General features: G+C 51.8%; 1 protein-coding gene and 1 long non-coding RNA gene across 2 annotated transcripts; both read right to left on the bottom strand.

The window, feature by feature from the left end:
• Positions 1-2,646: 2,646 nt before the first annotated feature.
• On the bottom strand, positions 2,647-3,552 carry LOC140681116 (uncharacterized). Its single transcript, XR_012052362.1, has 2 exons — positions 3,371-3,552; positions 2,647-2,945 (listed from the first exon to the last, which is right to left on the bottom strand). It is a non-coding gene; the product is annotated as an uncharacterized lncRNA (long non-coding RNA).
• A 2,635-nt stretch (positions 3,553-6,187) lies between these two features.
• Positions 6,188-14,647, bottom strand: LOC140681072 (serine/threonine-protein kinase pim-1-like). The gene is made up of 5 exons (XM_072920277.1): positions 14,550-14,647; positions 7,179-7,425; positions 7,024-7,074; positions 6,453-6,819; positions 6,188-6,192 (listed from the first exon to the last, which is right to left on the bottom strand). The coding sequence occupies exons 1-5, from the start codon at positions 14,645-14,647 to the stop codon at positions 6,188-6,190; spliced, it is 768 nt and encodes a 255-aa protein (XP_072776378.1).
• Between the last annotated feature and the right edge of the window lie 504 nt (positions 14,648-15,151).

The raw sequence follows: 15,151 nt of genomic DNA on the forward strand, positions 1-15,151 counted from the left end.
CCCCTGGAACTCTGGTGTGGGGTGCTCTGTACAAGCGCTTGTGGCCTGAGGCAGAGGGATTCCTCACAGGGACACGGAGCCGTTGGAATGGGAATGGCCTCAGGATGAAGGAAGGCAGGGTTAGATGAGTATCAGAGGAAGTTTTTTCCGGTGAGGGTGGGCAGGCCCCTGTGGCTGCCCCTGGATCCCTGGCAGTGTCCCAGGCCAGGCTGGACCCTGGGGCTTGGAGCAGCCTGGGACACTGGGAGGTGTCCCTGCCCACGGCAGGGGATGGAATGGGATGAGCTTTAATGTCCCGAACACAACTTAGTGATTCTGATGGTCTTCCTGAGGTCAGTCAGCCTGAGAAGCTGTTGCAAATTCCGGCTGAAAGATGAAAGCTCATCATTTACAATGTGTAAAGCAAGAATGAATGCTTAAAAAAATTCTAACGTGTGAAAGACAATAGCATAGTTTTTGTTCATCAGGAAAAGTCCCAGGGATTGTGTAAGTCACAGGAAACAGTGGGGCAGGAGGGCCACCAGACAGCAGAAAAAAGACCCCTAGCAACACGCCGCGCAGATGCAGAGCACGTCGAGAATATCACAAAGTCCGGAACTGAAGGGGTATAAGAACTGAAAGACCGGGAGGTGCGGTGCGAGCCGTTGGGGGGAGCTGCATTTGCCCGTACTGCTTGCTTGCTAAATTAATAAAATTCTCTTTATAAAGTGACACAAATTGGTCCCGTGTCATAATTTATAATAGAGTGATAGCTTTTCTCTTCCTAGGTAACACTCTAGGCTGGAGGGGGCCCTGTTTCACCAGTGGGCAGGGTCAGCACCAAAGACACAGACACCAACTGAAGGAATTGTGTCATTTATATCATGCCCAGCTGCAAAGAATTACAAAAGGATAAGCTCAGCAAAGCACATCATCATTAGCAAAGCATTACAAAAGAAGCTCAGCAATGCATCCAGTCATTGCTACCAGAGATTGCCTGGAGTGATTAAGGAAAGATCCATCACCAGTTAGCCTCAGGCTTTACCATCATCCACAGCCACACATCAGCTGGGGGAAGCCAAGGACTGGAGAGCCACTCCCAGACACTGGGAATTCTTGCAGGTGCCTCCACCTCTGCAAGCAATGAGGTTCCAACCCCAAAGCTGTGAGAGGACCCAGCTTTTACACTGTTAAACAAACAAGCTGGCATCACTGCCACTGCGAGAACATCTGCTTTCATTCTCCTGACTGCTTTCTCCCAAAGCCTGGCCAGGGCTGAAGGAGGAACCAAGGGAGTTGACTTTGATCCTTCACCCCCAAACAAGGCCAGATGGGGCCTTGTCTGTTTCTAAATACAGAAAGATAAATCCGTGTTTTAGCAAGGAACACATGCATTGATCGTGTTGTTAATCATGCTTCCTTAATGAGTGGATACAAATACAACATTTGCTTGGAAGATTCATCTAGAGGTGAGCTTTGCCTCAGGGCCTGTTCAGGCCCTGATCACAACCTGTTCAGGCCTTGGTACTTTGATCGGTCCTGAGACCTACAATCAACTACAACCTTTGTAACAATTCTTTCAGTAACACAGCTTAGATTTAGGTATTAGGCATAAAGGCATCTCCTCTTGTTCTACAATTAAGTGCAGTTTAACTTCATTACTCAGAGCTATTCACGTTCCTTTTAAAACATGCCTAAATAGTTGCTATTCTCTGTTATTTATCAAATGCCTCTCTTTTCTTGAGACTGTCTCTTTTAAGAAAGGTCCCAATACTCCACTTCCCAGCACAAAGTGTCACAGCAACTCACCAAGTGCACACACTGCAATGATGACAGGCCCTGCCACCAATGCATTTCACAGCAGCCTCGAATTTGGCAGCCACGAACCCAATCCCACCAAGAAGAATTTTCTTCTTTCTGCCACTCTTCTACTGCTCCTTCTGTCAAGGTGATTCCTGACTGCTGGCCTTCAAACCCATCACTGCTAGCAGGGCAACATCCCCGTCCCCTGATAGCCCAGGTTCCTCCTTGGCCAGCAAGCAGATAATCCAAGGCCATGCGGTTCTCTGGAGTCCCCATTTGTGTTTGTTGGAGCTCATAGATTGTGCTAATGGGCATTTCAACAGTATCATTTACTACCTCTTCTAATAATCCATTCAGCTCATTCATGTCAACTCCACGGGATGGGGCAGCGCACATGGGGCACAGGGTGAACCAGAATCCTTTGCTTTCGGAAACCCAAGGCACTCTTTGGGTGGAAAATGTTCTCTGGGCCCTAAGTCTTCCGTGTGGTCGTTGCTGAAGGACCCTAAATGGGGGCCCTGCAGCTGGAAGCGGTGTGACACTGACACTGACCAGCTGCAGCACCCCAAGTTCTACTGACATTGGGAGTGATGGTAAAGCACAGAAATCTTCTGGCACTGTAGCCTCTATAACTGTAACAGGGTTTGGTTTCTCCTGAGGGGAAATCTGAGTGAATCCTGTCACACTGATCGTTGTATTCCCGTGTCCCACAGCACAGGTTTCTCTAACTGTCCCTTCATTGACTCCGTTACGAGGCAGAGCCCATTGACAGAGTTCTGGCCACCCCACAGGGTGGGCCCTCCAAAGGAACCCCATTCCTCCCAACTTCAGCTGAGAACATACCCAGCAATTAGTGACACTGTGTGCTTTGGCTACCTTGGTCTTTAAATTTTCAAAACATTTTGATGACTGATCCCTTGGTGAAACTCTGGAGGTGTTTTGGCAAACGTCAGTAGTACGTTAGTGACACCGTTCTTCATTCTTTTTGCTCAATGTCATTCAGGTTAGGAACAATAATTCTGTTGTCCATGGAGCTGGTGGCAACTTTTTAATTCCAGAATAATGCCCCCAAGGTCCTTTAGTGTTCAGCTTTACCATGTTGTCTGTGGGTAACAAGGCTTGGTGGGACCCTTTCCCTTTTGGCTGGAAGAGGGCCAGGACCTCTGCTTAAAGAAAAAAAAAGGAAAAAGAAAAAAAATACAATTAGATGAATTGTAAAAGATACAAATAAAATCCAAGTGTTAGTGAAACAACTTCTGTAACTTTGCATTAAGAGATAAATGATCTTTTTAAAAAGAGAACTCAGTTATTTACACTGTAAATGTGCTGATGGCATGGATCCATCTTACTGACCTCAACAGCCTTTTTTACAGTTTTTGGGGTTTGTTTCCAACATTCTTATTTTAAATTGTGGTCGAAGCAATAGGAAATTGATTGGGGCCCTTCCAGCTCCAGGCAGGACTGGGAATCTCAACTCTGTCAAACCCCAAATCCTTTAGAAGATGACCTTCCTTCTCACTCTGGGAATGAGCTGCACATTCCCTCTGAAATTGTCAGGGGTTTCTTACGGATGAAAAATCCCACTTACGGCTTTTTGCTCTGCTTTGGAAGTGGGAAGGGCAATTCTCCATCCATCAGCTCCAGACTGCACTGCCTCAGGAACACGGCTCACTTGCCAGCTTTGGCCCACTCATGGCACCTCTAGAGGAGGAAGAAAGTGCAACTGCACAATTCCAGCCAAAAAGAAATGAAGAATGAATAGTGGAGATCCAGGCGTTCCTGCGGAGATCCAGGGGTTCAGCTGGGACTATGGGGAGTTTGGGTCCTTGCCAATTGGATGTGTGTCCCCAGCTGCAATCTCCTGGCCTGCAGGGGAGTCTCACTCACCTGCCAAAGCAGAAAGCTCAGGCACTGTGCTCCAACGGGCTCGTCTGATGCAAAGCTGTCAGAGCAATGTGAGGGCAGAGCCAGCCCAGCTGTGCCCGGGGCAGAGCCCAGCAGAGCCCTGGCAGAGCCCAGAGCAGCCTCAGCACCCGCAGAGCCCGGCTGCAAGGAGAGAAACCAGAAACTGCCCGTCAGCTGAAGGCTCCTGTCCCCTTGTCCCAGCTGCCCACAGAGCCCAGGCCATGCTGGCTGTGCCCAGAGCTGTGCCCAGAGCTGCCCATCACTGCTGCCTTTGGGAGCAGAGCAGGAGGGCAGGACATTCCCAGCCTGCAGCCAGCCACAGCACATCCAGCCCCTCAGCAGCTGCCCAGAGCAGGAGCCTCCTTGTGCTTGTTGCTGTCTCCCAAAAGCTCTGATCCCACCATGCCAAGCAGACGGGGACTCACCTCACGCCATCCTCCGCTGGGAGAAAAGCTGGTCCCAAACGATGTCCTCAGCCTTCTCCAAGGGCACGGCCCATCCACGCTGCAGCTGCTCCCAGGCACTTCCCAATCCCGACTGGACCTTACATAGAACGCTTCCTCTAGAAAAACAAACAACAAACTGTTGAAAAGAGATTAGAGACAAGGGGAAACAAGAAAATAACTCTTATCTCTGTCAAGGGTCTGAGGAAGGCCCAACCCCTACATGCTAGGGAAAATCCCACCCATGGGGGAGAGAAGGCCACACTTTCTCTCTTCCCTCCTGCACTGCCCCCCAAAATAACGGTGATCCCAAAGCAAACAAGGGCAGTGGAGCAGCCCAAGCCCTTCCTTGCCCGCAAAGCAAAGCAGCCCCTGCACAGGTTCTGGAGTCCCACCTCTGCTCCTGCCATGGGGGTTTCTCTGTGCCGGGCTGGCTGCCCCAGCCCCAGCCCCAGCCTCAGCCCAGGCCATGCTGGGTGCTGGGGGCTGTTGGCAGGGCCAGGAGCCAACTCCCATCTTGTATCCACCCCAGCCCATGCCCCCAGCCCTGCCAAAAAGCAGCTGGGCAGCCGACTGAAGGATCAGCTGCATCCGCCCCAGCAAAGGGAGAAACTTTTGTTCCCAGCCAGTCTGAGCAATGCCCAAATCTGGGAGCATTTCCCCGGCTGTGGACTCATCTGCGAATTCACTGTGGAGCCAGGCTTTGAAGACGGTGCCACAAGTCCATCATCTTCAGCTGCCAGTGGCCAGGTTGAGGAAGAGGTTGTCATCCTTGATGTTGTCGTCGCTGTCTCCAGCAGCAGCAGCAGCCCCACCTGGTACAGCTTCTCCAAGGACTCCTTCTCCTTCCCTGGGGGTCAGACCAGGCTGTCAGGGTTCTGCCCAGGGCCCCAGCTGTCAGGGAAGCAGCACAAGCAAAACCAGCTCGGATGGCAGCCACCAGTGCTGGGCAGAGCAGCTCAGCTGCAGCACAAGGGCTGAGTGTTCCCACCCAACAATCCCAGTGCATTGATACAGGCAGGGAAAAAAGTCTGGGTTTCCTTGCTTCTGATTGCCAGGGCATGTGTGGACCTGTAACTTACCAGGGCCCTGGAGCAAAGTGTGCATGTGGCTCTCTCCCTTTTTCTATGGCAGGTGAATATCCTGTATCCAAGGATCACAGAACAGGTCTTCTAATGAAGGTCTGTCCAAGAAGTGCATGGATAAACACCACCTGATAAGATCTTGGCACTCTGGGCAGAGAAACCAGAAACCACCGGTCAGCTAGAGAAGGCTCCTGTCTGCTTTGCCCCACTCTTCCCATGCCCAGGCCATGCTGCTTTTGTGCTCAGAGCTGTGCCTAAACTTTCCCATCAATTCCCTGTTGTGGAGGAGAGCAGGAGAGCAGGACATGTGGCACCTCCTCAGCGGCTGCCAGAGCGAGATGCTCACGAGCTGCTGCTGTCTCCCAGCACTGGTATTCCCCCGTGGCCAGAGATGAGGATCCACCTGGAGAGAGCCGCTGTGGCAGCGAGAGCTGATGGTCCCAGCTGATCTTCCGGCCCCTCCTGAAAGGGTGCTGCCCGCAGACCATCTGGTGCAGCAGGATGCCCAGGGACCAGATCGTTGCTGCCTCGCCATGGTACCAGCCCAAGTGGGTCCATTCTGGGGGGCTGTATGACAGTGTTCCTGTGGAATACAGATGGAGTTCATCAGGGGGATGCTGCTGCTGCTTCCATAGCCTGGCCCTAGCATCCCTGGGCGTGCAGGGGCTGCCCCAGTGGCACACGGGGCGACTGCTGCACTCTCGCCAGCACCTGGGACATGTGTACAAACTCAGGGCTGGACAAGAAGCCACTGGTGTTGGAAGAGGGCAGCAGAAGCCCCGGCAAGGCCTGACCGTGACATGCAAAGCAAAAACCCACTCAGGGCTGGGGGAAAAATCATCTCCTTATCCTCCCTACCTGCAGTGCCCTAAAAATATTATGAAGCCAAGGCAAACAAGGTGAGTGGAGCAGCCCAAGCCCTTCCTCTCACCTGCACACCAAACTGGCTGGTGCACTGGTTCTGGCTCCCTCCTATGCTACCCCAACCCACGAGTGCTTTTGTCGGGCTGGCTGCTGCTGCCTCCAACCCCAGCCCCAGGCAGAGTGGTGGGCAAAGGCTGCCAGTGGGGCTGGAAGATACCTCCCCACCCAGCCCCGCTCAAAAGCAACTCAGGGGAAGGCTCAGTACCCTGACTGGCAGCAAAAGGGAGAATCCTCGCTGCCACACCCAGCTTGGCCTGTAAGATGTTGGGCCATGAGGTGGCGGGACCGGGAGCACACCCCTGCCCAGGCTCACCTGCAAAGTGAGTGTAGGCTGTGTCTTGCAGGTAGGTGCCACAGCCAAAGTCGATCAATTTTGCCTGGCCAGTGGCCAGGTCAACCAGGATGTTCTCTGGTTTGATGTCGCGGTGCAGGACCCCTCGGCTGGTGCAGTGCCGCACGGCCTCCAGCACCTGGCGGAACAGCTGCCGTGCCACCTCTTCAGACAGGAACCTCCGTGCCCGAATGAAATGCAGGAGGTCCTGAGACCGCTCCGGCCGCTCCAGCACCATCACGATGTTGTTGGGGAGCTCAAGCCACTCCAGCAGCTGGACCACACCAGGGAAGCCAGTGGACACCTTGTCCAGCAGCACGATCTCCAGAGGTGCGCTGGTGCCGTCGGGCTGCGGGAGGACCACGGTGCCACCAGTGGGACTGATGTCCTGCCAGGGCTGGGGAACCCCTCAGCCAGCCCGGGATGCTCTGCGCCCTGCGCTGGCCCCACGCCCGCTCCCCATCGAGGGGTCCTGGTGGCTTCCCCCATGCCGGGCCTCGCCTCATCCCCGCCCGGCACGGCCCGGCTGTTCCCGCTGGCCCCGCTCACTCACCAGCTCGTCCCAGTGCCGGACGCGGTTCCGTGGCACCCTTTTGATGGCCACCTGCAAACCAAAGGCACCACCGGGTTCAGCTCGCCGCCCACCCTGCCGAGCCCCATCCTCCTCCTCCTCCTCCTCCTGCGCCCGCCGCCGGCCCCGCCGCTCACCGGGGCACCGTCCGAGAGCCGCGTGGCTGCGAAGACGCTGCCGAAGCCGCCGCGCCCCAGCAGCGAACCCACTCGGTACCGCTGCTGCAGCGCCTCCTGCGCCTTCCCTGCGGGCGGGACGCGGCTGTCAGCGCTCGGCCCGGGGCCAGGAGCGGCCCCCGAGCGCCCCTCAACCGCCCCGGGCCGGCCATCCCCAGGCCTTCGGTCTCGGGAACGGGACACGGGAGGCTCGGGGCCGGCGTCCGCGCTGCTGAGCAGCGGAGCTCGGGCCGGGGAAGCCGCGGCGGAGGCGGCAGCGGCCGTGCCGCGTGTGTCCTCCGCGGGGCCCGGGAGGAGCCGGGGCCGGGGCCGGGGCCGGGGCCGGAGCCTGCGCCGGGGCCGGGGCCGGGCTCGGGCCAGGCGGAGCCAAAGGGCGGTGATGCCCCAGCCCCAGGCACTGATGCCCGCCCAGCAGCGCCACCGCCAGCACGCCCAGAGCCGGGCGGAGGCGAGACCGCGGCGGGGCGGGCGGGGACGGGGACGGGGCAGCCCCGCCCGGGGCCGGGGGCGGGCCGGGGGCATGGCCCGGCCCGGCATGGGGGAGAAGGAGGCGGGGAGAGGGGAGGGACAGCGGGTGAGGGACACCGAGAGGAAGGTGTCCCACTGCCGGAGAGAAAGAAGAGAAAGAGAAAGAAGAGAAAAACTGCTTCTGCTGCCGCTGCTGCCGCCGCTGCTGCCGCCGCCGCCGCTGCTGCCTCTGCAACTGAAGCACCGAGGCCGTTTGTCCGCGTGTCCGTTCCCCGCTCGCCCCACGGCCGAGCCCCGCGCGCCCCGGGGACAGCCCCTTCCTCTGTCCAAACACGGGAACTTTGCAGTGTTGAGCCCAGATCCAGAGTCCTGACTCCTGCACACTGGCAGAGAAATCCCCTCTGCTGTGTAGCTGCTGTGCATTGTCCTTGCTGAGGTTCAAACACTATTGGGGCACATTCCCTTGGTGTAGGATTCATACGTGACCCAAGCACTGCACTTTTGTCTCCAGCGTTGCTTTCCAGTAAAAACAGGGGAAGGAAAACTGTGTGTAGCTCATGGTATTTTAGAGTGTTTATAACTTGCTAAGTGACCCATCTTAGAGGTGAGATTCATTTGGAATTCACATCATGAAGGAGTCATGCAACATGGAAGAGGGGAGCATAGAAATAAAGAGGAAAACATTTTAGATAGTTTCTTTCATCTTCATTTCACTTCTGGAATGCTGTTTCACTTTTCCAGGAATCTTCTCCTGTCTGCTCTTGTCAAGAACCTCTCATGGAGAACAAGGTCGAGCTTCTGTCCCAAGATTTGCCACCTACTGCAGCTTCTCTTGGCTTTCCACACTGCACTGTGTGTGCAGCATGTATTTTGCAGCAAAGCAGGCCAAATGTTTGGAGAACGTTACATGTCCTTTCTTTTCCTGGGGGTCTGGGGAGTTGTGCCACTGGTGAAGTGGCACAATTGTGACTGTTTGTCCTGGTTTTGGGCAAATGTTGTGAGGAAACCTCCAAAAGGAGTCCGTCTACAAATGAAGTTCAAGCAGCCCCTCCCCCTACTATTTCAGGAGAAGACTCCCCTGGAGAAAAATGAAAAAAAACAGTTTATTTATCAAGTAAAGTATTCACAAGCATGAATAATATGAAATAAAACCCCTCTCAGTTCTGAAGAGATGGCAATTCAGAAAGTCCTTTTTGTGGGTTGTAGTTGGCTCACTCGGTCTCTTCTCAGTCCCTCTGGCCCTGGAATGCAGGGTCCCAGACCTCGGTTGGCCACAGGTGTGAGCTGCTGGTGTTTTTCTGGGTTTTCTGTCCAGAGCTGGGTTAAACAGTTCCAAGAAAAAGGAAAGCCACAGTCTGAGCAGAGCCTTCTCTTCCTCAGGTAGCTGAAAACCAAATTGCTACACCTGGGCTGTGAAGACACCAAGAAGTTTCCAAATCTGGGCACTGGTGGTCCCAGCAAACACCACACCTGGATGGTTTCAGGATTGGAAATTTCTGGCTTTTGGGTTTCTGTGCCAGCAAATTACTGGACTTTGGTTGTTCTGGCACCAAAAAATTTCCTAATCTGGGCACTGGTGGTCCCAGCAAACAGCAGATCTGGATGGTGCTGGAGCCAGAACCCAGAATCTTCCAAATTTTGGCTTTTTGTGCCAGCAAATCACTGGGTTTGGGATGTGCTGGCACCAAGAAGTTTTCAGATCTGGGCCCTGGCGGTGCCAGCAAACACCAGATCTGGGCCGTGTTGTTGGCAGCAACAGAAATCTGCCAGATCTGGGCACTGCTGGCACCAGGAAATTTCCAAACCTGGGTACTGGCACAGCAAACAAGATGTGGGCAGGGCTAGACCTAGTGCCAGGAAGTTGCCAGGTTTTGGATTTCTGTGCCTGCAAATTGCTGCACTTGGGCTGTGCCTGAAGAGGGAAATTTCCAGATCTGGGCACTGGCAGTGCCAGCAAAGACCACATTTCAGGCTCCAGGTGCCAGGAAGGACTGGATCTGGACCCCTTCCTCTTTTCCTTCCTTCCTTCCTGGGGTCCTGCTGCCAGCAAACCCCAGACTGGGTGGTGCCGGCAACGGGAACTTGCCAGGTTTTAGCTTTCTTTGCCAGCAAATTGCTGGTCATGAGCAGCGACGGAAGAGGGAAATTTCCAGATCTGGGCACTGGAGGTGCCTGCAAACACCAGTGGAACCTTCTGGTCCTCGCCCAGACGGATGACCAGTGGTTTCCCCGAGAACTGGCTCTGGCGACTTTACAAAGAAAGACTGTTTTGATCTGGTTGTCGGGAAACAGAACTTCAATGAAGGCGAACACAACAAACAGGACGGCGTGCAGAGTACAGAGAGCGAATGAGAAGAAAGCCTGGGTCCAGTGTCTAGCAGGGATATTGATGCATTTATATATGGGGAGGGGTAAAGGTGGGATCTGAGGGAAGGATCCAAGAGGAAGGAACGATTCAGAATATGACAATTCTTGCAGTAAGAAGTAAGCAATGATAGCAAAGAGAAGTCAGAACTTTCTAGTAACTATCTGCATAACTGAACAAGAGGAGTATGGGTGGGAGCTCCTGCTCACCCTAACTAGAGAGGGTTTTCCCAAGGCTTTAAGCCAAGGTCTCCTTCTTCTTTTAAACCAACCCCAACACACCAGATTAGGGCGGTACTAATGCCAGCACCGGGAAGCTACCAGGTTTTGGCTTTCTTTGCCAGAAAATTGCTGCATTGGGGTTGTGCCGGCACTGGGAAATTGCCACATCTGGGCACTGGCAGTGCCAGTGCATGCCAGATCTGGGCAGGGAAAGTGCCAGCATTGGGAAATTGCCTAATTTTAACTTTCTGTGCCAGCATATTCCTGGAATTATGCTCTGCAAGCATCTGAAAAATTCTGGATCTGGGCACTAGCGGTGTCAGCAAACACAAGATCGGGTTGGTGTAGGCACCATGTCTATGCCTGGTTTTGGATTTGTGTGCCAGCAAATTGCTGGACTTGGGCTGCACCGGAACAGGGAAATTTCCTGGCATGTGCTGCATGAATCTTTCAGATCACAGCAAGTGAATCCATACACAAAAGCATCCAAATTCTCAGAGAGGGAGTCAAGAAACTGCAAGTAGAAGATGATGAAGAGTGGCTCAAATGACTATTCAAAAAATGGAACTTATCTGGTTGGGCTTTATCTTTGGTCAGACGGGTTTACTGATTTTTGGAGCTGTTGTTGTTGTGTTTCTATTGTTACCCTATTTTGTAAGTTGTCTGTTAAGAGCTGTTCCGAAATCTTTACAGAAAATTTTTCTAAAGAGAGGGGAAGATGTGGAAACACGTCTGGCTGGAATGAGTGGTGGTTTGGCCTCAGTATGAGACCACGGGGAACAGGACACCTAGTCAGGTCATGGCAAGAAGAGTGGGGCCATGGGAGTCAATATGTTAATAGAACTATCCGACATTTGGTCAGGTTTCTGGTTCTTGTTCTCAGTTGGTTTGGAACCTGTTGTGTGTAAGTTCATGTTCCAAGTTTGTGATTGGACCCTTGCCCTCAGAAGACCCGTCTGCCTTGTTTCGTTCACCATGCCCCTGGGTCTTTGCATCTTGCCCCCAGACTATGCAGTTTTCCACATTTGTTATTTTGTTGTTAAAATCTTTATGTTTCAGGCAAGACCATGGTACCCATTCCTCATTTGTTTTGCCGGTTCCCCCGACCAAGCTGAACCAAGGATCAGAGCAAGAGAAGACTGCGACAATGGAGTGGTAGGAAGTGCAAGGGAACACAGAGAGAGGTTGGCACAGCAATTCAGGGTTGGAATAGGAAAGGCAAGCCAAGTTAGAGGAGGGGTGGGACTGGCAAGGCAATGGAGGAGAAGAAAGAAGTAAGCAGATGACGACGGTGAGGCAAAGGGTCTGCAAGGTAATGCAAGGCAAGGGAGGGGTAGCAGTGCCATGCAAGAAAAGGGCTGGGCCTGTAAGGCAAGGCAAGGTAGCGGTAGGCAAGGGAAAGAGAATAAGGAAGAGTAATGCAATGACGGGAAAAAGGAGGAGGACAATCAAGGTAGGGTATGAGTAAGCAGGGAAATGCAAGATAAGGGAATCGTGAGATGGGCAATGGAAAGACACAGAGGGTTCAGTAAAGCAAGAGTAGGGATGGTCAGGCATGGCAAAAATATTTGGGGTAGGATAAAAAAGGCAAGACAAGGCAAAGCAGGAGTAGGCAAGGAAGTGAGACTCAGGAGAAGGAGGCAACAGAAGGCAAGGCCAGGGAAAATAGCAGAAGAAAAGTCAAGGTAGGGGATGGGTGAGCAAGGTAATGCAAGGCAATGAAGTCATAGGAAAGACAAGGGAAAGACATGAGAGATCAGTAAGGCAATACATAGCTGGAGAAGGCAAGGCAAGGGACAAGAAGGATGTGAATGGCAAAATAAAGCAAGGACGGTGTAAAATGGGCAAGGCAAGGCAACAGAAATACCTTGCATGCCTATCCCCACCTTGACATAGCTAAATATATCTTCCCTGCCCTTCCATTTTCTAGCTTTCCCCTTCTGAGTCTTGCCAACCTTGCCTACTCTAACCCGGCACTGCTTCACTGACCTCTGTGTATCTTTTCCTTGCCCTTCTTGCCACTCTATTCCCTTTCATTGCCTTGCTTACCCATCCTTCACCTTCATCTCCCTACCCCTTTCTTCCCTAGCCTTGCTTTGCCTTGCCTTTTCTACTCTCCCTGCCTTGTCTTAGCAACCCCTTTTGCCTTTCCCTTGTCCTTCCTTCAACTCCACTGCCTTGCATTGCCTTCCTCACGCATCACAACCTTGAACTTCCTATCCCTTTGTTTCTTGTCCTTGCTCTGCCTTCTCCTCCTTCCTGTTCATGGGCAAGCAAGGAAACGCAAGGCTTGCATTGGACTTTGCATTGCTTTCTGAGCCCTCTGTGTCCTACTTTTACCCTTCCTAACACTACCGCCTTGTTTTGCCTGGTTGCTCACCCATTCCCCATCTTGAGGTTTTATCAGGGACCATTTTCCACATATGTGAGACAAACCCCCCCCAGTGCTGACTTGTACATTTTCTTAATAATATAAAATATTACATACATATCATTCTACCAGTGTGATTTATCTTTATTACATATAACAATCCCTCCACTTCTACATTAACCCATTAATTCATGCCTAAAACCTCTATATTTAATGCTTTCTTCCCTTTGTTTGGTGCAATTACTTTTAATCTTACCTAAAAAGAAAAAACCCTCAGTTCCCTCTTAGTTTCCATCACCCCATTGTTCTTTTGGAATTTCTTGGTAAAACCTGTAAGTATTCCCTTCTTCTTTTACATGCCCCTCGAACTTGGCCAAGGCCTCTGCTGCTCTGGTGTGTGGGTTTTCTTCACCTAGTCTCATTATTTTAGATACCTGATTTATTTTTCCAGTTGCACACTCTGGATCCGTGGGCATGGCTGCTACCTGCATCCCTTGTACCACTGAGTGTATTAACCTGAAAAGCAGGGTACCATGCAGGGCAGGAAGAAGATTCCGGCTATTGAGCACAATGCAAAAAGTACAACCTTTCCCCCCGCCCCCGAGTACTATCAAACAAATGGTCCCATCAGGATGCTTGGAGGATGGAGTTCCACTTTTGCACCTGAACGTGTGCTACCCTTTTGATTTCAGTTGCCAAGCCTCTGATGGTCTCTTTAGTTCTTGTGCCACCTGCCTTATTTTATTCTCCGGGCCCACCCCCTCTTTATTTCTTGAGAAGCAGAATGTTCTATCATATTGCAGACAGACCCTGTCATCCTGATCCTCTAAAAGGTCAAGGATAACTGGTTCATTTTCGAGGGAAAATTTTTTCTTATATTTTGAATTCCCTCCAACCCAATATGTCTTTCTACCCATCACACACATTCCCAGTTGATTCTTATCATAACACAGTGGTTTAGCCTGAAAATAAGCTACAAATACTGACTCCATTTTTCCCCCAACCCATACTGTGCGATTACGCTTATCACAGATAGGGACAGGTATTCATTCAGCATTCCTCTTGAATGTTTTGTGCTCTGACTGCCTTTTCTTAGGGGTCGCCCTTTTTAGATCACACTTTATTTTCTTACACTTCCCCCATTGAGTGCCATTTATGGGATTATATCCTCTTATCTTGTCCTGGCTGCAGTTCCTGGGGGTTGGGAATGTTGGAGCCCCCGATTCCCCTTGTCCCCTCTGGGCATTTTGTACGCATGGTACGTCCTCGCCGCCGGGGCCTCGTACATCCGTGCTGGGTAAGCAACCTGAATGTGCACTAATTTTGAGGCCCATTGCTAGGCTCAGGATCATCAGGACCCCCACTATGAAAACTCCTCTGCCTCTGCCTTCACCCAACTGGGTTGCAACCAGCGGCAGGGTAAACCATCTTCTCGGCAGCAGTAGTCCTCTGTGGTGTCGTGCCTGGCCCGAGCTGCATACCTCCGTTTAAAGATGCCCCACCTTGATAGTTTAACTGAGTCTGCCTACAGGGTACTTTGTTTAATCTCCAGCATTCAACAGTAATGATCTGAGCTTTTGACCCTAGTTTTCCCTTCACCCCATTTTGGAATAGGTGAAACCACACTAAGGAATCTACTTCAATTATACCCAGACTAGTGGTGAGCCCTAAAACACGGCTAGTCAGGCACTGTTCTTCCTCCTGGCATTTATCACACAAACCCTTTGGGTTTGTATTGCTGTATCTGTAGTTAAGAGGACAAAAGAAAACAAAACAGAACAAGAGCCTTCCTAATGAGTGACAAAGGAGCCTCTCTCCAAGTTTTGATGAGCACCTTGTCCCTGGGTTGCACTTTATGTATGGAGAAACCAAAGGGGGTACTTTGTGTTATTATTCTCTGCTTTCACAATTCCTGCAGATTCTTGTTCATGGACATGTGGTACGGCTGGATCTGTCCATCTTCTATCCTCGGGTGCCCCACCAGCATGCCGTGTTTGTAGGGCATCCCATATAGCATTTTAAAGGGTGACAGCCCAGTCTCAGAATGAGACAGGGTCCAAATATGTAACAGGACTAAGGGGAGGCATTTTAACTAGGACATTTTGTTTCCAAAATCAATTTAACCAATTGAGCTTTTAGTGTTTGATTCATCCTCTCGACTTGCCTGATTAACTTTTTGGCAAATCATACACCCTTGCACCTCTTGTTTCACCGATTCATAAATCCCCTTACACTCAAAGAATCTCGGGAATTGCTCTGTCAGGGCCTGAGCTCTCCAGTGTGTCTGTTGATGTAGTCTCCTTAGGGTTTTTCTGGTATAATCTTTAGACAATAGCTCCCTCCCATTGGGCAATTTACACTTACCTCCTTCTAGCTGGCCTCCTATTTTTTCGTCCCCCTCAGTTTCTTTTGGGGAAGGATGTGGGGGATATTTCCAGACCTTCCCTTCTTTGATTCCCGGGGTACTTACCTCCAGTAAAGCTGCACTTTTAGCTTCTTTGTCTGCTAA

Source organism: Taeniopygia guttata, chromosome 31 (genome assembly GCF_048771995.1).
Source record: "Taeniopygia guttata chromosome 31, bTaeGut7.mat, whole genome shotgun sequence".
NCBI lineage: Eukaryota > Metazoa > Chordata > Aves > Passeriformes > Estrildidae > Taeniopygia > Taeniopygia guttata.

Excerpts from the sequence above, each read along its gene's own strand:
- LOC140681072 (XM_072920277.1), bottom strand. The coding sequence starts at position 14,647 with ATGCCCTACAAACACGGCATGCTGGTGGGGCACCCGAGGATAGAAGAT. Across the intron at positions 7,426-14,549 it reads AACAAGAATCTGCAGGAATT|CGCGGACGCCGGCCCCGAGC; the intron begins GTGAAAGCAGAG and ends GCTGCTCAGCAG. Across the intron at positions 6,820-7,023 it reads TCCGGCACTGGGACGAGCTG|CCCGACGGCACCAGCGCACC; the intron begins GTGAGTGAGCGG and ends GTCCTCCCGCAG.